This window comes from Leuciscus leuciscus (assembly GCF_965113295.1).
Source record: "Leuciscus leuciscus genome assembly, chromosome: 6".
NCBI classification, from domain to species: domain Eukaryota; kingdom Metazoa; phylum Chordata; class Actinopteri; order Cypriniformes; family Leuciscidae; genus Leuciscus; species Leuciscus leuciscus.
The window spans coordinates 2,695,481-2,720,164 of record NC_138730.1 but is presented as its reverse complement, the minus strand read 5'-3'; the positions used below and the strand labels follow the sequence as shown (position 1 = coordinate 2,720,164).

General features: G+C 44.8%; 1 protein-coding gene across 5 annotated transcripts in view; it reads right to left on the bottom strand.

Moving 5' to 3' along the window:
* The window catches only part of LOC309501950 (phosphatase and actin regulator 1), a 57,916-nt gene that overhangs the window by 5,015 nt on the left and 28,217 nt on the right, over nt 1-24,684 (bottom strand). For 4 of the 5 annotated variants that reach the window (XM_082174245.1, XM_082174244.1, XM_082174248.1 and 1 more), the window contains 7 exons: nt 21,165-21,323; nt 19,673-19,759; nt 14,390-14,584; nt 11,310-11,499; nt 5,482-5,654; nt 4,530-4,686; nt 533-588 (listed from right to left, as the gene is read on the bottom strand). In XM_082174245.1, the coding sequence (XP_082030371.1) occupies nt 533-588; nt 4,530-4,686; nt 5,482-5,654; nt 11,310-11,499; nt 14,390-14,584; nt 19,673-19,759; nt 21,165-21,323 (1,017 nt within the window). The remainder of the gene's footprint in view (nt 1-532; nt 589-4,529; nt 4,687-5,481; nt 5,655-11,309; nt 11,500-14,389; nt 14,585-19,672; nt 19,760-21,164; nt 21,324-24,684) is intronic. The other variant, XM_082174246.1, reaches the window with a different exon arrangement.

Genomic DNA, 24,684 nt, shown 5'->3' with positions numbered 1-24,684 from the left:
GCCCACACGCTCTTCTGATTGGCTGTGATTTATGATTGATTTGGTTGTGAGTGCAGTGTGTTTGCAGAGAGACTCCGCCCACAGGCTCTTCTGATTGGCTGTGATTTATGATTGATTTGGTTGTGAGTGCAGTGTGTTTGCAGAGAGACTCCGCCCACAGGCTCTTCTGATTGGCTGTGATTTATGATTGATTTGGTTGTGAGTGCAGTGTGTTTGCAGAGAGACTCCGCCCACACGCTCTTCTGATTGGCTGAGATTTATGATTGATTTGGTTGTGAGTGCAGTGCATTTGCAGAGAGACTCCGCCCACAGGCTCTTCTGATTGGCTGAGATTTATGATTGATTTGGTTGTGAGTGCAGTGCGTTTGCAGAGAGACTCCGCCCACAGGCTCTTCTGATTGGATGAGATTTATGATTGATTTTGTGGTGTGTGGAGTGGACAGACAGACTGTTGTCGCTGGAATCTGGTCTCAGCGCGTCTGGTTAGCACACGGCGTCAGTATCTCTCCGTGATCTAGTGAACATGACTCACGTTTGAGGATGTTCCTCTGCTCCAGCTCTTCAGCCGTGGGTCTCTGGCTCAGTCTCCTGTCGAACACACACACATTCAGCTCCGACAAGCACATGCGTTTCAAACCTTAAACGCGTAATATACAAAAATATATAAATACAAGAGTTTTAAAAGGAGAGGAAGTTTCGACACGAGGCCTATTTCAGTGACGGAGAGGGTAATATTCAATATTTCTAGACCCTTCACTCACGACCAACACACACGATGTCAGTATGAGACTCACTGCACAGCTTCTGCATTCACAGCCGTATTCAAATGTGTGATTGAATCAGATTGACAGTGATGACTATAGTCAATGTCACTTATCATATGTGTTACTTTGTTGTTCATTTTATTACTAACTTTTTAAATCAGTCACTCAGCGACTGTTTACATGGTAATCCTACATGAGTTTTAATAGTTCTAAGCACTTTGTTTTATGATCTGTCCTGACAGTGATCACTTTTTATTAAACGAATAAATGAGATTAGTTAAAGTCCATTAGTTAAAAAAACAGCTTTTAATGTAGTTTATATGTCTATGTGGTGTTTTTAATGTGCTTTAAGACAAACCATGTGTAAGTTCATAAGTCGACAGCATTGCTGAGTATTTCCTCCTTAAAACTGCAGTGAACCAAAGACAGTCTCAAACACACGCTTTGAAATCGCTGGTGTTTCTGACGTCACAAACTACCTTGTAACCAATCAGATCAACGTGTGATCGTCAACCAGTGGATCTCTGATCTGAGTGAGTGAGTGGAGGCGGGGCTCATTTGCATATTCATAGAAGCGCGCATACTAAACGAGGCACGGGTGTGGCGTTACGTTGAAGCTTGTGGCGATGGGGGCGTGGCTCAGCGAGGTCTGCACTGAGAGAGGGCCGTTACTGCTATAGTGATGTTTAAGAGAGGTTATCCTCCAGCGCAGTGTGTGCACGCTTCATGTGGATATAGTGATGTTTAAGAGAGGTTATCCTCCAGTGCAGTGTGTGCACGCTTCATGTGGATATAGTGATGTTTAAGAGAGGTTATCCTCCAGCGCAGTGTGTGCACGCTTCATGTGGATATAGTGATGTTTAAGAGAGGTTATCCTGCAGCGCAGTGTGCGCACGCTTCATGTGGATATAGTGATGTTTAAGAGAGGTTATCCTCCAGCGCAGTGTGTGCACGCTTCATGTGGATATAGTGATGTTTAAGAGAGGTTATCCTCCAGCGCAGTGTGTGCACGCTTCATGTGGATATAGTGATGTTTAAGAGAGGTTATCCTGCAGTGCAGTGTGTGCACACTTCATGTGGATATAGTGATGTTTAAGAGAGGTTATCCTCCAGCGCAGTGTGTGCACGCTTCATGTGGATATAGTGATGTTTAAGAGAGGTTATCCTCCAGCGCAGTGTGTGCACACTTCATGTGGATATAGTGATGTTTAAGAGAGGTTATCCTGCAGCGCAGTGTGTGCACGCTTCATGTGGATATAGTGATGTTTAAGAGAGGTTATCCTGCAGTGCAGTGTGCGCACGCTTCATGTGGATATAGTGATGTTTAAGAGAGGTTATCCTCCAGCGCAGTGTGCGCACGCTTCATGTGGATATAGTGATGTTTAAGAGAGGTTATCCTCCAGCGCAGTGTGCGCACGCTTCATGTGGATATAGTGATGTTTAAGAGAGGTTATCCTGCAGTGCAGTGTGTGCACGCTTCATGTGGATATAGTGATGTTTAAGAGAGGTTATCCTCCAGCGCAGTGTGCGCACGCTTCATGTGGATATAGTGATGTTTAAGAGAGGTTATCCTGCAGTGCAGTGTGTGCACGCTTCATGTGGATATAGTGATGTTTAAGAGAGGTTATCCTGCAGTGCAGTGTGTGCACGCTTCATGTGGATATAGTGATGTTTAAGAGAGGTTATCCTCCAGCGCAGTGTGTGCACGCTTCATGTGGATATAGTGATGTTTAAGAGAGGTTATCCTGCAGTGCAGTGTGTGCACGCTTCATGTGGATATAGTGATGTTTAAGAGAGGTTATCCTCCAGCGCAGTGCGTGCACGCTTCATGTGGATATAGTGATGTTTAAGAGAGGTTATCCTCCAGCGCAGTGTGCGCACGCTTCATGTGGATATAGTGATGTTTAAGAGAGGTTATCCTGCAGTGCAGTGTGTGCACGCTTCATGTGGATATAGTGATGTTTAAGAGAGGTTATCCTCCAGCGCAGTGTGTGCACGCTTCATGTGGATATAGTGATGTTTAAGAGAGGTTATCCTGCAGTGCAGTGTGCGCACGCTTCATGTGGATATAGTGATGTTTAAGAGAGGTTATCCTCCAGCGCAGTGTGCGCACGCTTCATGTGGATATAGTGATGTTTAAGAGAGGTTATCCTGCAGTGCAGTGTGTGCACGCTTCATGTGGATATAGTGATGTTTAAGAGAGGTTATCCTGCAGTGCAGTGTGTGCACGCTTCATGTGGATATAGTGATGTTTAAGAGAGGTTATCCTGCAGTGCAGTGTGTGCACGCTTCATGTGGATATAGTGATGTTTAAGAGAGGTTATCCTCCAGCGCAGTGTGTGCACGCTTCATGTGGATATAGTGATGTTTAAGAGAGGTTATCCTCCAGTGCAGTGTGTGCACGCTTCATGTGGATATAGTGATGTTTAAGAGAGGTTATCCTCCAGCGCAGTGTGTGCACGCTTTATGCTGATTTTGATCAGAGAGAGATAATAAAAACCCACGATCCTCAGTGCGCCGACCCTGTCTTCCTCCTTCCGTCCCACGAACATCGTTACAAAGATATTTTCAGACATGAAGAAATTTTTTTCCAAGGAAAGAACTTTAAAATATGTCATTTTGGTGATCAAAGAGGAGTTTTAAGGGATACAATGATTGACCACAGGCAGACTTTAATATTACTAACTGTTACGTCCTGTATTGGTTTGGGAGAGTCGTTTTGTTTTTTTCCCCTCTCTCTCTTTGCTGTTTCATCTCACAGGACCTATGGTTGGATGATGTCCTTGTCAGTCATCAAGTTCACCTGACCTCGCGAGAACCAATCAGAGACTAGTGAGCGCGTATAAAGACCCGGATACGACACGCACGCGGGAGAGTGTTTTGTTTCTGCTTTGTGTGCTCTCCTGCATTTTGCTGTTATTTGTCTTTGCTTGTTTTTGCTTAGTTTTCTTATGTTGTGTTAAAGTTGTCTTCCGTTGGAACTTTACTCTTTATAACGCTGGATTCCCAGAGCTTATTTACTGTAAGTCTTTCTCCGATACACAGTGATGGGACCAGGTTAGTACATCACGTGATTTACATCTCACAACACGTTAGAGTAAAGTTGTTTAACACACTAGTTCATGAGCGAGTGCTTATCCATGTATTTCTGTTTGTTAGGTAGCGTAGTTAGTGGCGTCCTACGCTTAAGATGTTTTCTTTCCTTAGGTTTAGTGTTTGTCCTGGGTTTAGTTAACGTGTTTGTTTTATTTATTTATTTTCTTTAGCACCGCTCTTGTCCCTCGATCACTTCGTAATCGTCAGTCTTTTATGTTGTATAGAATTTGTGAATAGATGTGTATTGATTTGGAAGTATATTTGGTTCACTGTTTGTTGTATTATTGGGTGTTTTATTACATCAAATTCTTCTTACTAAAAGCAAGTACAAATTCAGATTTGGTCTCTGCCTGTTTCTTAATTTCATACATCACGTTTCCTCAGAGTAAAATATCCTATTTTTAATAACATTTTATTGGATCTATTCTTTTTTTTTCTTTTGTTAATGTTATGTCCTATAACCTCTAGATGCCAAATATAAAAGTGGACGTAACACTAACTGTTAACTCTTTGCATTCATTTGTGAAGAGCCGACAGGTGACATGGGTAGGGTTCAGTTTTGACCCAGGAAAACCCCTGTGATGTGTGAGTGTGTGTGTGTGTGTGTGTGTGTGTGTGTGTGTGTGTGTGTGTGTGTGTGTGTGTGTGTGTGTGTGTGTGTGTGTGTACCGTGTGAGTTTGGTGCCGATGAGCTGTCTGGACTGCAGGCGCTCCTCATCCGTCTGCACAGGTAAGATGTTCTTCTCCTGCAGTTCTCTCTGAGACGGCCTGTTACTGAGCTTCACTGCCAGAGAGTCCTTCCTCAAGATCTTCAGCGCCAGCGTGCCTACACACACACACACACACACACACACACACACACACACACACACACACACACGATAACTGCATCAGCGTTCTGCACCAGCGCATGATATCATTCTGTTCAGTATAAGTGCTGCAGTTTGTCGTCTGGATTGTGATTGTCATGTTTTTGTCATGTTTTTTGTGATTGTCAAGTTCTTCACACTGTGTTTTACATTTTGAGGCACAGATGATGAGATTCAAAGAAGATTAAGTCAAGCAACCCAGGAGTCTGACATTAACCTTTTGTCTGTATGCAGCACATGTCACTGTCCCAAGTTAAGCTATGCTAATGTGAAGGTGTGTGTGTGATACTGTCAGGCTGACTGGATTAGCATCTATGCATCTGAATGACACGGTTATGCTGATGAGATCAGGGGCCAGTTGCATAAACTGCTAAGACTAGTCTTACAAGTTAGACATCAATTTTACAGGTTAGTCATCAAGTTAGTGATTAAGGGATGTTCATAACTTCAGATACATAAAAACGTAGATTGGTCTAATGTGATAGCAAAATGTAAGACTGATTTTTCCTAACTAACTGCAAGTTGGTCATACTAGTTCTTAAGACACAGTTTTAACATAATGGCTGTTTATGCAACTGGCCCCATGTCACGAGCTGACTCCTGCACTTCATTTGCATGCTATGTAAATCCCTCCCCCTTGAAAGGTATATAAACTACAATGTAAATCCCCTAGTCAGACTTGATGACCTCAGCTACGACAGCTCGTGTCACACACACACACACACACACACTGCTTGAGCTTCTGGACTCACTGGTGAAGAGAGAGTCGTCGTCCTCCTCCTCATCCTCGTCCTGCTCTTCATCCCTGTACATGCTGGGCAGATCCTCGTAGTCGGACTCGCTGGGGATGTTCTCTTTATCGTCGTCACAGTCGATCAGCACCGAGGGGAGAGGAGAGCCGTACTGACCCGTGTGAAGCGCCGAGCTGCGGACACACACACACACACACACACACACACCGCAGTGAGGACAGTGTGCGTCGGCCCTGCTGACCAATACTCAGATCAGTTGATGACCGCTGTTACAGCAGCGCTATTGACCTCGTTTATATAAACATTGCTTCCGTGACCAAATTTAGAAAGCTGATAACATTGTTCGCTGATGCGTGTTTATATGTGAATGAGCCTGAATTTCACTGGAGGGACAGAGATCTCCCAGATTTCATTCAGACAGGCTCTCTCTCTGCACATGTGTCCCGGAGATGCAGGACAGTCACATGGGTTTGGAACGACATGAGGTTGAGTAAATGATGGCATTCATCATGGGGTGAACTGACACTAGCCACACCGGCGCTGAGCCAGAGCTCGTCATACATCACAGCTGAGCTGCTTTATTCCAGCAACGCTTCACTTAAACACACGTAGGTCTGATACTCGCAAAAAATCATGTTTAGTTTGGAAAATAAATCCACACTGATGTTTACGGAAGCGGTTCAAACTATTCTAATGTCACGCCGTGTGTTACTCACGTCAGATATGCAGTGTATAGGGAACTAAATAGTTTACTTTTAGTTTTACTTTTTATTCTTCTGCCAGTTCACCGGCCACTTACTTTCATGTCTTTCGGGAAAAGTGGATGAATGTGTTTTAAACCCGACAACTCTGATTCTCTGAGCTCTTCAGCTACTCCATCACTATGACATGGCAGCACAGATCACCAGGGTCATCCCACATGATCTTTATAAACGCCTTTAACAAGACCAAACACAATCAGGATGGGAATATCAGACCATTGCTCAAGCTGAAACCAACAGGGTTATTTTCTCATAGCTAAAGGGACTCGGTGTCTTTTAGCATTTAGAATATTGAAGACAATGGACAAACTTAAGACTCTTGATGAATCCAAAACCAAGAGTGTTTATAAAGCTTCAGGGAGCAAGTACAGAAGTGTAGACAATTTCTGATGTGCAGTTTAATAAATATACATTTTTAAATGTCTCACTTAATTATTATTCAATATTACTGTTGTGCAATTCAGAGTAAAATGTTACGTAATGTGGTGTCTGTGTATGTGTGTGTGTGTGTGTGTGTGTGTGTGTGTGTGTGTGTGTCTGTGTGTGTGTCTGTGTGTGTGTGTGTGTGTGTGTGTGTGTCTGTGTGTGTGTCTGTGTGTGTGTGTGTGTGTGTCTGTGTGTCTGTGTGTGTGTGTGTGTGTGTCTGTGTGTGTGTCTGTGTGTGTGTGTGTGTGTGTGTGTGTGTGTGTCTGTGTGTGTCTGTCTGTGTGTGTCTGTCTGTGTGTGTGTCTGTGTGTGTCTGTCTGTGTGTGTCTGTCTGTGTGTGTCTGTCTGTGTGTGTCTGTCTGTCTGTGTGTGTCTGTCTGTCTGTGTGTGTGTGTGTGTGTCTGTGTGTGTGTGTGTCTGTCTGTGTGTGTGTCTGTGTGTGTCTGTGTGTGTGTGTCTGTGTGTGTGTCTGTGTGTGTGTCTGTGTGTGTGTCTGTGTGTGTGTCTGTGTGTGTGTCTGTGTGTGTGTGTGTGTGTGTGTGTGTGTGTCTGTGTGTGTGTCTGTGTCTGTCTGTGTGTGTCTGTCTGTGTGTGTGTCTGTCTGTGTGTGTGTCTGTCTGTGTGCGTGTCTGTGTGTGTGTGTCTGTGTGTGTCTGTCTGTCTGTGTGTGTGTGTGTGTGTCTGTCTGTGTCTGTGTGTGTGTGTGTGTCTGTGTGTGTGTCTGTGTCTGTCTGTGTGTGTCTGTCTGTGTGTGTGTCTGTCTGTGTGTGTCTGTCTGTGTGCGTGTCTGTGTGTGTCTGTGTCTGTCTGTGTCTGTGTGTGTGTCTGTGTGTGTGTCTGTGTGTGTGTCTGTGTGCGTGTCTGTGTGTGTGTGTCTGTCTGTGTGCGTGTCTGTGTGTGTCTGTGTCTGTCTGTGTCTGTGTGTGTGTCTGTGTGTGTGTCTGTGTGTGTGTCTGTGTGCGTGTCTGTGTGTGTGTGTCTGTGTGTGTCTGTCTGTCTGTGTGTGTGTGTGTGTGTCTGTCTGTGTCTGTGTGTCTGTCTGTGTCTGTGTGTGTGTGTCTGTCTGTCTGTGTGTGTCTGTCTGTCTGTGTGTGTGTGTGTGTGTCTGTGTGTGTGTGTGTGTCTGTGTGTGTGTCTGTGTCTGTCTGTGTGTGTCTGTCTGTGTGTGTGTCTGTCTGTGTGTGTCTGTCTGTGTGCGTGTCTGTGTGTGTCTGTGTCTGTCTGTGTCTGTGTGTGTGTCTGTGTGTGTGTCTGTGTGTGTGTCTGTGTGCGTGTCTGTGTGTGTGTGTCTGTGTGTGTCTGTCTGTCTGTGTGTGTGTGTGTGTGTCTGTCTGTGTCTGTGTGTGTGTGTGTGTCTGTGTGTGTGTCTGTGTCTGTCTGTGTGTGTCTGTCTGTGTGTGTGTCTGTCTGTGTGTGCGTGTCTGTGTGCGTGTCTGTGTGTGTCTGTGTCTGTCTGTGTCTGTGTGTGTGTCTGTGTGTGTGTCTGTGTGTGTGTCTGTGTGTGTGTCTGTGTGTGTCTGTCTGTGTGTGTCTGTCTGTGTGTGTGTGTCTGTGTGTCTGTCTGTGTGTGTGTCTGTGTGTGTGTCTGTGTGTGTCTGTCTGTCTGTGTGTGTGTCTGTGTGTCTGTCTGTGTGTGTGTCTGTGTGTGTGTCTGTGTGTGTGTCTGTGTGTGTCTGTCTGTGTGTCTGTGTGTGTGTCTGTGTGTGTGTCTGTGTGTGTCTGTCTGTGTGTGTGTCTGTGTGTGTGTCTGTGTGTGTGTCTGTGTGTGTCTGTCTGTGTGTGTGTCTGTGTGTGTGTGTGTGTCTGTGTCTGTGTGTGTCTGTGTGTGTGTCTGTGTGTGTGTGTGTCTGTGTGTGTCTGTGTCTGTGTGTGTCTGTCTGTGTGTGTGTCTGTGTGTCTGTGTGTGTGTCTGTGTGTGTGTCTGTCTGTGTGTCTGTCTGTGTGTGTGTCTGTGTGTGTGTCTGTCTGTGTGTCTGTCTGTCTGTGTGTGTCTGTCTGTGTGTGTGTCTGTGTGTGTCTGTGTGTGTGTCTGTGTGTGTGTCTGTGTGTGTGTCTGTGTGTGTGTCTGTCTGTCTGTGTCTGTCTGTCTGTGTGTGTCTGTCTGTGTGTGTCTGTCTGTGTGTGTGTGTGTGTGTGTGTGTGTGTCTGTCTGTGTGTGTGTCTGTCTGTGTGTGTGTCTGTGTGTGTGTCTGTGTGTGTGTCTGTGTGTGTGTCTGTGTGTGTGTCTGTGTCTGTGTGTGTCTGTGTGTGTGTCTGTGTGTGTCTTTGTGTGTGTGTGTGTGTGTGTGTGTGTCTGTGTGTTTGTGTGTGTGTGTGTGTGTGTGTGTGTCTGTGTGTGTGTCTGTGTCTGTGTGTGTGTCTGTGTGTGTGTCTGTGTGTGTGTCTGTGTGTCTGTGTGTGTGTTTGTGTGTGTGTGTGTGTGTGTGTGTGTGTGTGTGTGTGTGTGTGTGTGTGTGTGTGTGTGTGTGTGTGTGTGTGTGTGTGTGTGTGTGTGTGTGTGTGTGTGTGTGTGTGTCTGTGTGTGTCCTGAGATCCTGGCTTTGCTTGGGGCCCCAAAATGGTGACCCCGCCCCTGAGAGAGGAAATGCCTTGCCTTAAAATAACATTTATTAGAGTCACACTGACAATTGCAAGATATTAAAACTAAATAATATGAGTTGTGGTCATTGTTTATGTTGGAGTAACATAAGCTGCTTAAACTGCAATTACAGAACAACGTAAAGCGGCTTAACTTAAAACTAACAAGTCTCAGTAATCAAAACATTCGAGTATACTGGACTTATTCCCAGCCACAAGTGCTATGCGGACTCCCAGAGTGCATTGCAGCATGAACAAATAAAGCATTTGCTTTGTTTTACTACTTTCTGGCTTTATTTGACTTCAAACAAAACAGTTTTAGTGAATCAACATCAATCAACTTATGGGATTTTCTCTCAACATTTTCAGTTTTACTGACAGTTCAACAGTTCAACAGTTCAGATGACTTTGGAAACAAGTGAGCGCAAGTGAAGAGAAAGATGCCTGTCGTTATATGCAAGTATACATGTGAGTGTGTATTCATTAAACAGTAGGCGGACAATAACTGAGATGACCTCTACTTCCTGGATAGATCTACTACTACAGGTGTACTATCACAGCAGATCATACTCAGAGACTGTGCGATTTGAGACTCACTTAATTCCTCAATGAATACATGTTTGGAACAAATCAGTTGAGTGAATAAAGTTTAATTTTTTCTCTATATTTAGAATGAAAAACATATTAATCTCATAGCACTCTTTATGCAACCGTGATTCCAGTGTAAATCTAAATGCTGCATCAGATGCAGATTATACGTCTCTTCTACAGAGCAAAACTGGGATTTGATTGGTAACAGCCAATGAACAGCTGAATATCTGTTATCAGTCAGTGTGCCAACAGCAGGACACTCCACACACTTACTCCCCATCGCATATTTTAGTGATCAATAATCATCATGAATAAGGAATCATTAAAAATTCATCTGATGTAAAACCGATTTGAAATTGGATATTACATTACCATGGAAAAGGTACTTTTTCTAGTCTTGATGAAACGTGTATTGATGGAAAGCTCTGAGACTCCAGGTTTCATATTAGATCACAGTTTTGTGACAAATGTATTGATTTGTGACAGGAGAATGTGGGGGTCGCCTGGTGGCTGATTGTGGTACAGCACCTACAAACCTCACAGGAACCTAAACGTGTGTGATTTCATCAACTTCAACGTGTGTGACATCAACTTCAACGTGTGTGATTTCATCAACTTCAACGTGTGTGACATCAACTTCAACGTGTGTGTGATATCAACTTCAACGTGTGTGAGACATCAACTTCAACGTGTGTGAGACATCAACTTCAACGTGTGTGATATCAACTTGGTTAGACATGTGGCTTTGATTTTATAGCAATTTTAGACTCAAGTTTTAATGTTGAATTACAATATATATTTTGTATAAAATTAAAAAATGTTTAGTTCAATACATTTGCTTTACCATAAACTTAAACTTCTATAACTTTGTTAGTTTAATTTTAAATCTGTATTCCAAAGCATTCATGTTAGGGATTCACCGATATAAACATTTTGGCCGATACCGATAATTTAAGCCGATTACCGATATATTGGCAGATAAATCTAAATCCAAGTTTTTATATAACTTTTGAGAGTATGATTACAAAACAAAAGTCTCACCATTAAATCCATGTCCCAAAACACACAATTATAGTGTTCTCATGATAACCGTATGTAGCCGATATGACAGACTTGCGCTGCACATGTTACACTGAACTATATTTTCCTTTACTAAAGTGATTCCAATCATATTTCAAGCAAGTCAAGCCCTCATGTTGAACAGAGCGCATCTGAAGTGTCTCAGCTGGAGGAAATAACACATTACCGGTACTTATCGGCTTAAATATATCAGCAACATTTCTTATCAGGCCGATACCGATAACATTACAAATGAACTTATATGGGCCGATACCGATATGGTGACCGATATACATATATATGGTGCATCCCTAGAGTAGAGTGCAGTAACCCTGACTGAAACACACACTCGGCTGTACTTCGCCCCAGCAGGGGAAGATGTCAGATCATCTGTGTATGAGCACACACACACACCTCTCCAGTCTCTGCAGGGCGAGCGCCAGCGTCTTCTGCAGCTCGTCGATGATGCGGCTGGACGGGTGAGCGGAGCCGTACTGTAGCGGGAGCCCGTACGGGCCGAACGAGGAGGAGGAGGAGGAGGAGGAGTACATCAGCAGCTTCTGAGGAGGAAGAGGAGGAGACGGCTTTCCCTGCAGACACGGGTCTGGACACAACACACACACACAGGTCAAACACACACTAGGAATCAAACTCAATGGGGCTGTTTACACCTGGCCACTTCATGCGCTTCTGTGATGGGACAGCGATCAGATCATGAGGAGACCGAGTGTAGAAGCCCTCCGAAACACACTCGCTCAAACCCCATCAGGAGGAGGTCTGGGCCGCCTAGACGACGCTGGACACGTGGAAATGATCTGGTCTGTTGAAACCACATTTGTAAATGGTACTCCTCCCAAAAATGCTAAAAATAAACATGTGAGATACTGCTTATTACAGTAATGTCATGCTTTCCGTCTGCAAATGACAGCAGAGCGGGAAGGAAGGGTTTGAACAGAGAGATATGACGCGCGGCAGCAGGTTACAGTGTGCTGGATTGCATAAAATAATAAAAGAAACAAACAAATACATGGCGAAAGAAGTGTCAGACAGCAGAAGAGGGGATTGGGATGATTTTTAATTAAACTTAGGATGCGGATGGCCGTTACTCTTTCACATATCTAAGCATCTGGTGTGTGTGCGTGCCTATGTGTGTGTGCATGTGTATGTGTATGTGTGTGTGCATGTGTATGTGTGCATGTGTGTGTGCATTTGTATGTGTGTGTGCCTATGTGTGTGTGCATGTGTGTGTGTGCATGTGTGTGTGTGTGTGCGCGCGTGTATGAAAAAAGTGTCCTAAATGAAAAATGTGCAACCCAATGTCACAAAAAAGACTTGTATATATGTATTATAGTTCATTTTTCAACTTTAAAATGTTAGTTTCTTTCGTTCGTGATTTATTCTCTTTTTTTTTTTTTTTGTCTATTTAAATTCTATTTACAAACTCACCGCACACAATAATGGTCAATAACTGTAATTTGTTGAAAGCTAATCTTTCTCTGAAAAAGATGACACCTTGCACATGAAGATAGCACATTGTTTCAGAATTTTACAGTAAAAAAAAATCTAATTATGTGAAAAACACCTATTTTAGCTTCAGGTTGTAAAGGGTTAAACCAACGCACAAACTATCGCAGATCACAGTGAGAGTAAGTCACAGACACTTCACACACAATCATCATCATTAAAAGTAAAGGAGCTAAAGGATCTTACCAGGGATGTTGCTGCTCTCTCTCTTATTGTGGTCTTTGATTTTGAAATGAACTGAAGATAAATGAAGCCCAGCTCATATCTGTTGCTCTCGCTGACGTGAACTCCATTAAATCTGCATATAGCGCAGGAACTGAAGATCGGATTTACAGTATATCCGTTTTGAGAAACACATTTATGAGACCAGGTGTACAGTTTTGATAAATCAGATGTCTATCCGATCTGAGAGAACGCATGAAGTGGCCAGGTGTACACAGCCCAGTGATACAGCATCATCTGCTTCACCCAAACATGCAAATCACACATCATCACATCACTCAGAACTCACGCATCAAGCTTAAACGCTCATCAGGATGCTCATCATTAACTGGTTAGCCGTTACCCCACAGTGAGCATTAATACTATCATTAGTACTATCAGTTAAAAAGTCTTTTAAGAAATTTCAAAGTAATTTTTCCAAATATACACATTAAAGTTTTTGAGAGAAAACCCCTGATACAAGTGCATACAAGTCACATTTTATTAATACATTAATGTAAAATACCGGTAAATAATGTGAAATGTTTACAAACATTATAAAACAATCGCTATAGGCTATTTTAGTTATCTTCACTCCACAACAAATCCTCTCAAATTAAACAGGAAAGTTTGTTTGTCACCTGTGCTGTGATTGGTCAGTCTTTGTCTCACCTGTGCTGTGATTGGTCAGTCTGTAGGAGGTGTGAGTCTCACCTGTGCTGTGATTGGTCAGTCTGGAGAAGGTGTGAGTCTCAACTGTGCTGTGATTGGTCAGTGTGTGTCTCACCTGTGTAGTGTTTGATAAGTCTGGAGAAGGTGTGTCTCACACCTGTGCTGTGATTGGTCAGTCTGGAGAAGGTGTGAGTCTCACCTGTGCTGTGATTGGTCAGTGTGTGTCTCACCTGTGTAGTGATTGGTAAGTCTGGAGGAGGTGTGAGTCTCAACTGTGCTGTGATTGGTCAGTGTGTGTCTCACCTGTGTAGTGATTGGTAAGTCTGGAGAAGGTGTGAGTCTCAACTGTGCTGTGATTGGTCAGTGTGTGTCTCACCTGTGTAGTGTTTGATAAGTCCGGAGAAGGTGTGTCTCACACCTGTGCTATGATTGGTCAGTCTGGAGAAGGTGTGAGTCTCACCTGTGCTGTGATTGGTCAGTGTGTGTCTCACCTGTGTAGTGTTTGATAAGTCTGGAGAAGGTGTGTCTCACACCTGTGTAGTGATTGGTAAGTCTGGAGGAGGTGTGAGTCTCACCTGTGCTGTGATTGGTCAGTCTGGAGGAGGTGTGAGTCTCACCTGTGCTGTGATTGGTCAGTGTGTGTCTCACCTGTGCTGTGATTGGTCAGTCTGGAGAAGGTGTGAGTCTCACCTGTGCTGTGATTGGTCAGTGTGTGTCTCACCTGTGCTGTGATTGGTCAGTCTGTAGGAGGTGTGTGTCTCACCTGTGCTGTGATTGGTCAGTCTGGAGGAGGTGTGAGTCTCACCTGTGCTGTGATTGGTCAGTCTAGAGAAGGTGTGAGTCTCACCTGTGCTGTGATTGGTCAGTCTGTGTCTCACCTGTGTTGTGATTGGTCAGTCTGGAGGAGGTGTGAGTCTCACCTGTGCTGTGATTGGTCAGTCTGTGTCTCACCTGTGTTGTGATTGGTCAGTCTGGAGAAGGTGTGAGTCTCACCTGTGCTGTGATTGGTCAGTCTGTGTCTCACCTGTGTTGTGATTGGTCAGTCTGGAGAAGGTGTGAGTCTCACCTGTGCTGTGATTGGTCAGTGTGTGTCTCACCTGTGCTGTGATTGGTTAGTCTGGAGAAGGGTTTGGGCGGCAGGGCGGGGGGCTGTTTGTGGACGAGCTGAGGTTTGGCGGGGGGTTCCTGAAGGTCACCATGGAAGGTGAGGGTTTTTTTGGGAGGAAGCGTTAGAGACTTGAGTGTGTTGTCCTGAGCACAGACTCCTCCATCCAGAGCCAACCGGAAGTCCACTGAGAGCAAAGATCAGACACAGAGTTTCAGCACATGAGGACATTAGGTCCTGCTAACTGTGAGCCGGACGCAGCAGAACAAAGCCCATTATTCAGCTCATGAAGCGCTTCATTATCTGTGCTAAGCTCATTAAAAAGAGCCGTTAGCTAAAGCAGCCCTTTCATGATAGTTCATCGCTCTCATTATCTTGACACAGTGAGGTAGAAACACACAACTCATCACACATAACTTTTAAGACAGTGTGAGTTTACACTACCCATAATCCCTTTTACTGATATTTATACAATCACGGCATTGGATATCGGTTTTGAAATATCAGATCCACCGATAAAAGGGACACAGTAATAATAAGAGTGTTGATGAGACAGACACACACACACACACACACACACACACACACACACACACACACACTCACTAGGGCTGCAGCTATCGATTATTTTAGTAATCGAGTATTCTACCGATTATTCCATCGATTAACCGAGTAATCGGATTTAAAAAAAACGTGGTAATAAAAATAGATCCAAGTGAACAACAGCCTTTAAAATGATGTAAAATACAAATATCTAATAATAAGCAATAATAATTGGCTCATATGAAGCAGGGTTTCTCAAACTCAGTCCTGGAGGGCCACTGTCCTGCACAGTTTAGCTCCAACCCTGATCAAACACACCTGAACAAGCTAATCAATGTCTTCAGGATCACTAGAAACTCACAGCTAGGTGTGTTTGATCAGGGTTGGAGCTAAATGCAGGACAGTGGCCCTCCAGGACCGAGTTTGAGAAACCCTGATATAAAGCATCAAAGTAATCATTATGGGTTTTATTGAACAACACTGTTAAAATACACCATGTAAAATAAATGATATAAACTAATAAAACATAACTTATGTCTGTTGTTCTCTCTGAACATCGCAGTAGACTCAGGGCTGTGACGTACAACTCTACTGACCTTAGTCACAACACTCTCGCACACTCTTCAAAACCCTCTCTTCTCTTCTCTGGATTTGATCAAATCCCCACTCACCTCCTTCAGGCCATTTCTTCAGTTGTACCTGCACTCACTCATATTATCAACACCTCTCTTCACACTGGTATCTTTCCCACAGCATTTAAGAGGCTCTGATAACCCCACTGCTTAAGAAACCACTCTAAATCCAGCACATCTGGAAGAGTACAGAGCGGCACATCCCTTCTTCCATTCATTGCTAAAACACTTTTCTTACAAAACAATCTCCTGGACAACAACCAGTCTGGCTTTAGAAGCTTCACTCAACTGGGACTGCACTACTCTCAGTTATTGAGGCTCTGAGACTGGCAAGAACAGCTTCCAAATCCTCAGTTCTCATCCTGCTGGCTCTGCTGCGTTTGACACCGTTAACCACCAGATCCTCCAGTCAGTCCTCAAGATGAAGGTCATCTCAGGAACCGCACTCCAGTGGTTCAGGCCTTACCTCCCAGTAGGTCCTTTAGGGTGTCGTGGAGGGGTGAGGTGTCTGGAGTGCCTCAGGGCTCAGTGCTGGGACCGCTTCTCTTCTCCATCTACATGTCATGCTGATGACACACATCTCTACCTCTCATTCCAGCCGGATGATCGGATAGTAGCGGCTCACATCTCAGCCTGCCTGACAGACATTTACTGCTGGATAAAGGACCACCACCTTCAACTCAACCTTGCAAAGACGGAGCTGACACAACTGGGGCCGGTTTCACAAAGCTATGTTAGAGCGGTCTATAGTGTTACACGAGTCTAAAATGTGCTCATAGACTAGTCTAATGCAAGTTAGACTGTTTCACAAAAATAAAGACTGACTTAAGTTAGACCAAAAAAATTAGACCCCTTGCCCCCAGGCTAACTCAGGTCTAAGACTCTATGCTACCTTGGCAACCAGCAGTAACAATCAGTTACATTACAAACAGCCAAAAGAAAAGTGAAAATGGCTCATAATTTAAACATTTCTTCTTGTTACTACATTCTCCGCTAAATTTCCCAAGTAAAATGTCCTTGTAACTGTTATACTCCTCCAACAAACACATATGTTCCGCTGGGGTAAACTGCACTGAGCGACTGAATGCGCTTACTCGATCCGCCATGTTTTTTGTTTTGAAAAGTGTCTTATTTTTCCAAGAATGCATTGCAGTGTAGTCCTACTTAAGATAGTCAGAGTCTTAAGTGCTTTGTGCAACGGTCTGATTTTGATGTCTATCTGAAGTCTGACTATCTACTATATCTAAGCCATAGTCAACCTGCACTGGTTCTCAACATCCGCTCACATCAGAGTCAAGGCACTGAAGTTTGCCCACAGAACAAGCACTGGCTCTGCTCCCCTATACCTAAACTCTCACACTGCGTTCCCAGATGAACGTTAAGCAACACACACTCACAACATGAGAAACCCGAGACGCTTCGGCTCGCATATAAATTATAACATTGACACTATGACACACAAACCACGTATGACTTTATGTGTTCCCAGATGCACGTTATTGGAAACCTAAACACACATGACATGCAGAGACTGAGTGTGTGTGAGCAGCATTACTGTGAGGAGCCGAGGTGAGCGTGTGTGAGGAGCGTTACTGTGAGGAGCCGAGGTGAGTGTGTGTGAGCAGCATTACTGTGAGGAGCCGAGGTGAGCGTGTGTGAGCAGCGTTACTGTGAGGAGCTGAGGTGAGTGTGTGTGAGCAGCGTTACTGTGAGGAGCTGAGGTGAGTGTGTGTGAGCGGCGTTACCGTGAGGAGCCGAGGTGAGTGTGTGTGAGCGGCGTTACTGTGAGGAGCCGAGGTGAGTGTGTGTGAGCAGCGTTACTGTGAGGAGCCGAGGTGAGTGTGTGTGTGAGCAGCGTTACTGTGAGGAGCTGAGGTGAGTGTGTGTGAGCAGCGTTACTGTGAGGAGCCGAGGTGAGTGTGTGTGAGCGGCGTTACTGTGAGGAGCCGAGGTGAGTGTGTGTGAGCGGCGTTACTGTGAGGAGCCGAGGTGAGTGTGTGTGAGCGGCGTTACTGTGAGGAGCCGAGGTGAGTGTGTGTGTGAGCAGCGTTACTGTGAGGAGCTGAGGTGAGTGTGTGTGTGTGAGCAGCGTTACTGTGAGGAGCCGAGGTGAGTGTGTGTGAGCGGCGTTACTGTGAGGAGCCGAGGTGAGTGTGTGTGAGCGGCGTTACTGTGAGGAGCCGAGGTGAGTGTGTGTGAGCGGCGTTACTGTGAGGAGCCGAGGTGAGTGTGTGTGAGCAGCGTTACTGTGAGGAGCCGAGGTGAGTGTGTGTGAGCGGCGTTACTGTGAGGAGCCGAGGTGAGTGTGTGTGTGAGCGGCGTTACTGTGAGGAGCCGAGGTGAGTGTGTGTGAGCGGCGTTACTGTGAGGAGCCGAGGTGAGTGTGTGTGAGCAGCGTTACTGTGAGGAGCCGAGGTGAGTGTGTGTGAGCGGCGTTACTGTGAGGAGCCGAGGTGAGTGTGTGTGAGCGGCGTTACTGTGAGGAGCCGAGGTGAGTGTGTGTGAGCGGCGTTACTGTGAGGAGCCGAGGTGAGTGTGTGTGAGCGGCGTTACTGTGAGGAGCCGAGGTGAGTGTGTGTGAGCGGCGTTACTGTGAGGAGCCGAGGTGAGTGTGTGTGAGCGGCGTTACTGTGAGGAGCCGAGGTGAGTGTGTGTGAGCAGCGTTACTGTGAGGAGCCGAGGTGAGTGTGTGTGAGCAGCGTTACTGTGAGGAGCCGAGGTGAGTGTGTGTGAGCAGCGTTACTGTGAGGAGCCGAGGTGAGTGTGTGTGAGCAGCGTTACTGTGAGGAGCCGAGGTGAGTGTGTGTGTGAGCAGCGTTACTGCGAGGAGCTGAGGTGTGTGTGTGTGAGCAGCGTTACTGTGAGGAGCCGAGGTGAGTGTGTGTGAGCAGCGTTACTGTGAGGAGCCGAGGTGAGTGTGTGTGAGCAGCGTTACTGTGAGGAGCTGAGGTGAGTGTGTGTGAGCAGCGTTACTGTGAGGAGCCGAGGTGAGTGTGTGTGAGCAGCGTTACTGTGAGGAGCCGAGGTGAGTGTGTGTGAGCGGCGTTACTGTGAGGAGCCGAGGTGAGTGTGTGTGTGAGCAGCGTTACTGTGAGGAGCCGAGGTGAGTGTGTGTGAGCAGCGTTACTGTGAGGAGCCGAGGTGAGTGTGTGTGAGCAGCGTTACTGTGAGGAGCCGAGGTGAGTGTGTGTGTGAGCAGCGTTACTGTGAGGAGCCGAGGTGAGTGTGTGTGAGCAGCGTTACTGTGAGGAGCCGAGGTGAGTGTGTGTGTGAGCAGCGTTACTGCGAGGAGCTGAGGTGTGTGTGTGTGAGCAGCGTTACTGTGAGGAGCCGAGGTGAGTGTGTGTGAGCAGTGTTACTGTGAGGAGCCGAGGTGAGTGTGTGTGTGAGCAGCGTTACTGCGAGGAGCTGAGGTGTGTGTGTGAGCAGCGTTACTGTGAGGAGCCGAGGTGAGTGTGTGTGTGAGCAGCGTTACTGTGAGGAGCCGAGGTGAGTGTGTGTGAGCAGCGTTACTGTGAGGAGCTGAGGTGAGTGTGTGTGAGCAGCGTTACTGTGAGGAGCCGAGGTGAGTGTGTGTGAGCAGCGTTACTGTGAGGAGCCGAGGTGAGTGTGTGTGTGAGCAGCGTTACTGTGAGGAGCCGAGGTGATTTTAACATGTGATCTGCACACATGCAAACGATTAAAGCGGCGTGCTTCTTATTTAACTGGATCACAGCCTTTATGATTTCACAAGAGCACTATACTATATTATGATTGTAAATGGTTTTAATATATCGCATAGCCTTAGAAAGCGGTGTAATAATGCGGCTCGTGGATTCTCGTCTGTGGAACGCCCCACTTCCGGTATTTAGCTGGTAACTCAACACGGGTAAATTGCAATCGAGATTTTTTTTAAATCAAATTCTATACATTAATCGAGGAATCGTGACAGCCCTAACAAACACACACACACACACACACACACACACTCACCGGTCCTCTGTCGGTCTGGGATGTCTGATGTCCGCTCACACACACACACACTCACCGGTCCTCTGTCGGTCTGGGATGTCTGATGTCCGCTCTCACACACACACACACACACACACACACACACTCACCGGTCCTCTGTCGGTCTGGGATGTCTGATGTCCGCTCACAGTCTGATCCCGAGGGATTGTTCTGCATCATTCCCGGGACCCTGGAGTCTGGCGAGCACAAACACGTTCCTGAGCTCAACTTTAGGCCGGTTCCACACACAGGGCTTAGATTAAACCAGGATTAGGCCTTCTTAGATTAATAAAGACACTTAAAGGGATAGTTCACTTTGAAATTAAATTTTGGTATGTTTTAGCTTACCTCAAGGGCATCCAAGATGTAGGTGTCTTTTTTTCCGCAGTAGTTTCAATTTTGATATTTTTAGGTCCATCCGTTCTTGTCTGTCAGTCATATAATGCAGGTCTATGGTCACTGTCTCAAACACAAGCACAGAGTCCAAATTAAACAATTCCCCATCGTAAGTACACATTGATGGCCTAAGACACGAAACGAGCGGTTTGTGTGAGAAAACGAACAGTATTTATATCGTTGTTACCTCTTATACACAGCCATGTCCAAATGATCTGAGGGCGCGGGCGGGTATAGATATATACACTAGATGTCGCCTTGGCTACTGCAGTTCATTGGAACGAAACCGCTCGTTTCATGTCTTAGGCCATCAATGTGTACTTACGATGGGGAATTGTTTAATTTGGACGATGGGGAATTGTTTTAATTTGGACTCTGTGCATGCTCTTTGAGACAGTGACCATAGACCTGCATTATATGACTGACAGACAAGAACGGTTTGAGCTAAAAATATCAAAATTGAAACTACTGCGGAAAAAAAGACACCTACATCTTGGATGCCCTTGAGGTAAGCTAAAACATACCAAAAATTAATTTCAAAGTGAACTATCCCTTTAAGCTTTTATAAACGTGCCTTAGGGAAAACAGCACTGGTGTGCATCTGGAGACAGAACAATGGCAGTGACATATTGTAAGATTTGCTTTTAGCTAAAACGGCTCAAACAAGCATTTTAGTCCGGAACCATCTTAAGCCTCGTCTGTGGAACCTGGGGATAATGTTAGTAGGATTTTTACATTAAAAACTCATCATTTAGAAATAAATGTCCATTTCTACCCTGATATTGGCTACAAGATTTAAAGGGGCGTGTCTCCTTTAAGAGCTCAATGTAAACGCCCTCTGCTGTGATTGGCTATCCAACCGTCTCCACTGACTGTGTGTTGTGTGAAGCTGCCTCCTTGCCATTTCTGACTTATAACAAAAAACAAAATGTGTAAAAGCTGCTGTGTGACAGGGTGTACAGCAAACAAGCTAAGAAACCCAGAAATAAGTGTTTATAAGTTGTCGACCCCAAAAAAACGAGCGTTTAAGGACACAAAAGTGGAGACAGGCAATAAGACGGGAAGCATCAGCTGGAAGAACGGGTTAATTGTGGGATCCTGACACTCAGTGTGCACTAAAACACACTACACACGCAGTAAACATGTCGTCACTGCAGGTCAAATATCCACATATCAAGTTTTCTATATTTCTGTCTAGTGACTGACCTTTCTGGAAGATCTCCTTCAGCACGCCTCTCTGGATCAGCTCGTCCCGGCTCTGGCGCGCACACATCTTCCTCTCCAGCGCTGGGAACACAGATGAAGAGCGAGAGGTGAGAGAGCTGGGGTTACCCAGAGTCCTCGGCACACTCAGATCGTTCTCCTCTGCGGGACCACAAACACTCAAGAGCTCAGGAACACTGGAAACCACAGTGTGTGATATGATGACGGCTGATCTGGAGTCAGTGTGGGTCGTGCGAGGTCACATGATTTAATCTAGACTGCACTGGTCAATGGCGCCATCAAAAAACACATATGCAAACGATGTACACCTTTCATCTAAAGGATAAGCTGTTCGAGGGTTTAATAAGCAGATGTTCTGCAGCTCCTGAACACTGACTGGGACTCGCTTATTCATCTGGCATTATTCAGATATCATAATAAAGTGTCACAGTGCAAACATTCAGTGTCAAACCAAAGTTTATTCAGACACCTTCAGCATTTCTCACATTATCTCAGTTTATTCGCTATAGTTTAGACAATGGTAATGAAATATGAGCAGAACTCAGTTGATATATGACTGGTTTTGTCCATCTTCTGTTAGACTGTCTCACACATGAATTATGTTGAATATCTGTCAGCTGTTAAATTTAACTACACAATTAGATAATACCAGTTTAGCTCAACCAATCACCAAGCAATGCTTCATTGTGTTCAGTCTGTGTGTAAAAAGAGTATTAGCAATTAAAGATAAAACACTTCAGCAAAACATGATCAGGTCAAAGTGTTGACTGTATGGCTGATGGCTGTTCAGAGTCAGTATGGGACGTGCGAGGTCATATGCTTTAATCTACACTAATCAATAAAACACATATGCAAACATCTGAATATTTTGTGTGAAGGATAGACAGTTTGAGGGATTAATAAGCAGATGTTCTGGGGAATGACAGCGCTCAGACTCTCACTGGGACTCGCTTACTCATCTATCATTACTCAGATATCCTAATAAATTGTAACAATGCAAACATTTGCATAGAATCTACATACTTCCCCTGTCCCTACAAACCCCCAGATCCACACAAACACCATCAGCACTGACACCAGCGGGAGCAAGCGGTCTCACTGAGGTCCTCTACAGGGGTAAGTGTTCAGAAACGAGAGGGGCTTCTCCTCTGCTCTCTCGTGATTCTTCATCAGCTACGCCTCCGTCCGACTGCTTTTCTGCTCGTTTTGGGATATTGCATAAAAGAAAAGAGGCTCACTATTGGCCAGCATCACACACACATGACCAGCGTCGGCCAATAGTGAGCCTGCGTTCTGACGTACAACCCACGTCAACCCACTGTTACACTACGTGAACTCACTCAGACCCACACAGAAGAACATGAAGAGTTGAATAAAGTCGTAGTTTTTGTTTTGTTTTTGCGCACAGGAAGTATTCTCGTCGCTTGATGAACGTAAGGTTGAGCCACTGTAGACACTCGGGCTATTTCAACAATGTCTTTAATAACTTTCTGGGCCGGCAAGTTTCGATCCCTTAAAGGGATACTTTACCGTTTTTTCATATTAAACTATGTTATTCCCTTAACTAAGACGAGTTGATACATACCTCTCTCGTCTCAGTGCGTGCACTAAATCCCTCTGTCTTGCTGCGAAACTTTGTTAGTCCAGTTCATTTAATATGGGCCAAGCAGAGAAGCTACCAAACACCTCCACGTTTTCCCTATTTAAATACAGTTACTCGCGAAGTGTAACTCGACCTAGAACGGTGACACAAAACAAAACGTTGCGCTTTTCTAAGCGTGTAAAATGGATAACTATTTTGTATGGCGGAATACCATAGCAAGTGCTTGTAAGCACTTCGACTTGGCGCAGTAATATCTTCACTAGAGGGAGCGGGGGCCGGTGAGAGGATTTTTCACGAGTGAAGATATTACTGCGCCAAGTCGAAGTGCTTACAAGCACTTGCTATGGTATTCCGCCATACAATATAGTTATCCATTTTACACGCTTAGAAAAGCGCAACGTTTTGTTTTGTGTCACCGTCCTAGGTCGAGTTACACTTCGCGAGTAACTGTATTTAAATAGGGAAAACGTGGAGGTGTTTGGTAGCTTCTCTGCTTGGCCCATATTAAATGAACTGGACTAACAAAGTTTCGCAGCAAGACAGAGGGATTTAGTGCACGCACTGAGACGAGAGAGGTATGTATCAACTCGTCTTAGTTAAGGGAATAACATAGTTTAATATGAAAAAACGGTAAAGTATCCCTTTAAGCCTATGGGGGAGTGAGACAGCTCTCAGATTTCATCAGAAATATCTTCATTTGTGTTGTGTTGTGTTAGTTTACTCCTTCACTTACAGCTTCACTTTCAAGCTGCTATAAAGAAAACATTGAAAATATACATTAGATGTTTATTTTATTACATTTTGTTTACTTCTGGCAGTAAGTTTCTCCCGAATTTACCAGGAAGTGAGCGTTCCAGCGCGACACGCCGAGCTCCGTCTGTTCACTGAAGTCTGTCATGACCGGTATCGCTGTAAAGCTCTGAGTCTGCTGTACAACGCTATCCCAAATATGGGCATTTCCTTTCTATCAGTAACCAATCGTGAATGTCCAAAGGGAGATTTAAAGCTAATGACGAAATCTCATTTAGAGCTATTTAACTCTTTAAATGCCGTTTTCTCAAAATTCGTTTTTTGTCATTCTCCAGAACACACATCTCAGCCTGTGCAGCACCTGTGTACACCACACTCTCCAGTTATACACTTAGCAGTATTCTGAAGATATTTTCAGAGGGATTTGTTCATAAAATCATTCCTGGCCTGATTTATGTGACATTTTACATTTTTTCGAAAATCGATTTTTTAAAGGAGCTGTATGTAAGAAATGTATTTCAATTAATCATAAAATGGCCCTGATATGTCACTAGACATTAAGAAATCATGTTCATTTCAAATACTTATATCACTGACAACAGTAGTCCGGCCAGGATATTGTCATTTTAAAAGTGAAGTTGCAGCCCTCAACTGATGTTGATGTTGTCATCTTGTGTTTTGGCCTGAAGCTCCACCCTCCACCTATCTACCAATCACGAAGTCAGTAGTGTTTCGGCATCGGGGTTGCCAGCTCTGCTCTAGTTACCACAGCTACGTAGCAGCCTACGCTCCTGCTGGATCCTACAGCCTATCTGGCAACCTCGAGTCAGGGGGGAGGGGGAGGGGATACACCGCTATACAGTAATTTGAAAGTAATTGCAGTACCAGTTTTGGCCACAATCTTACATACGGCTCCTTTAAGGCTATGGACAGTATATTTTGATTTCCTAAGTGATGAAAGCATATATCCTGAAATCCCTCTGATGTTTTATTTTCATATTGTGTGTAAACATAATTTTGCACCTGCCTTTATCATATGTTCAGATCTATCTACCGAAAATATATGCAAAATCATGCATATTTAATGAGATAAGGCCTAATTTGCATAATTAAACATACAAATTTCAAAAACTTGTAATACATTTGTTT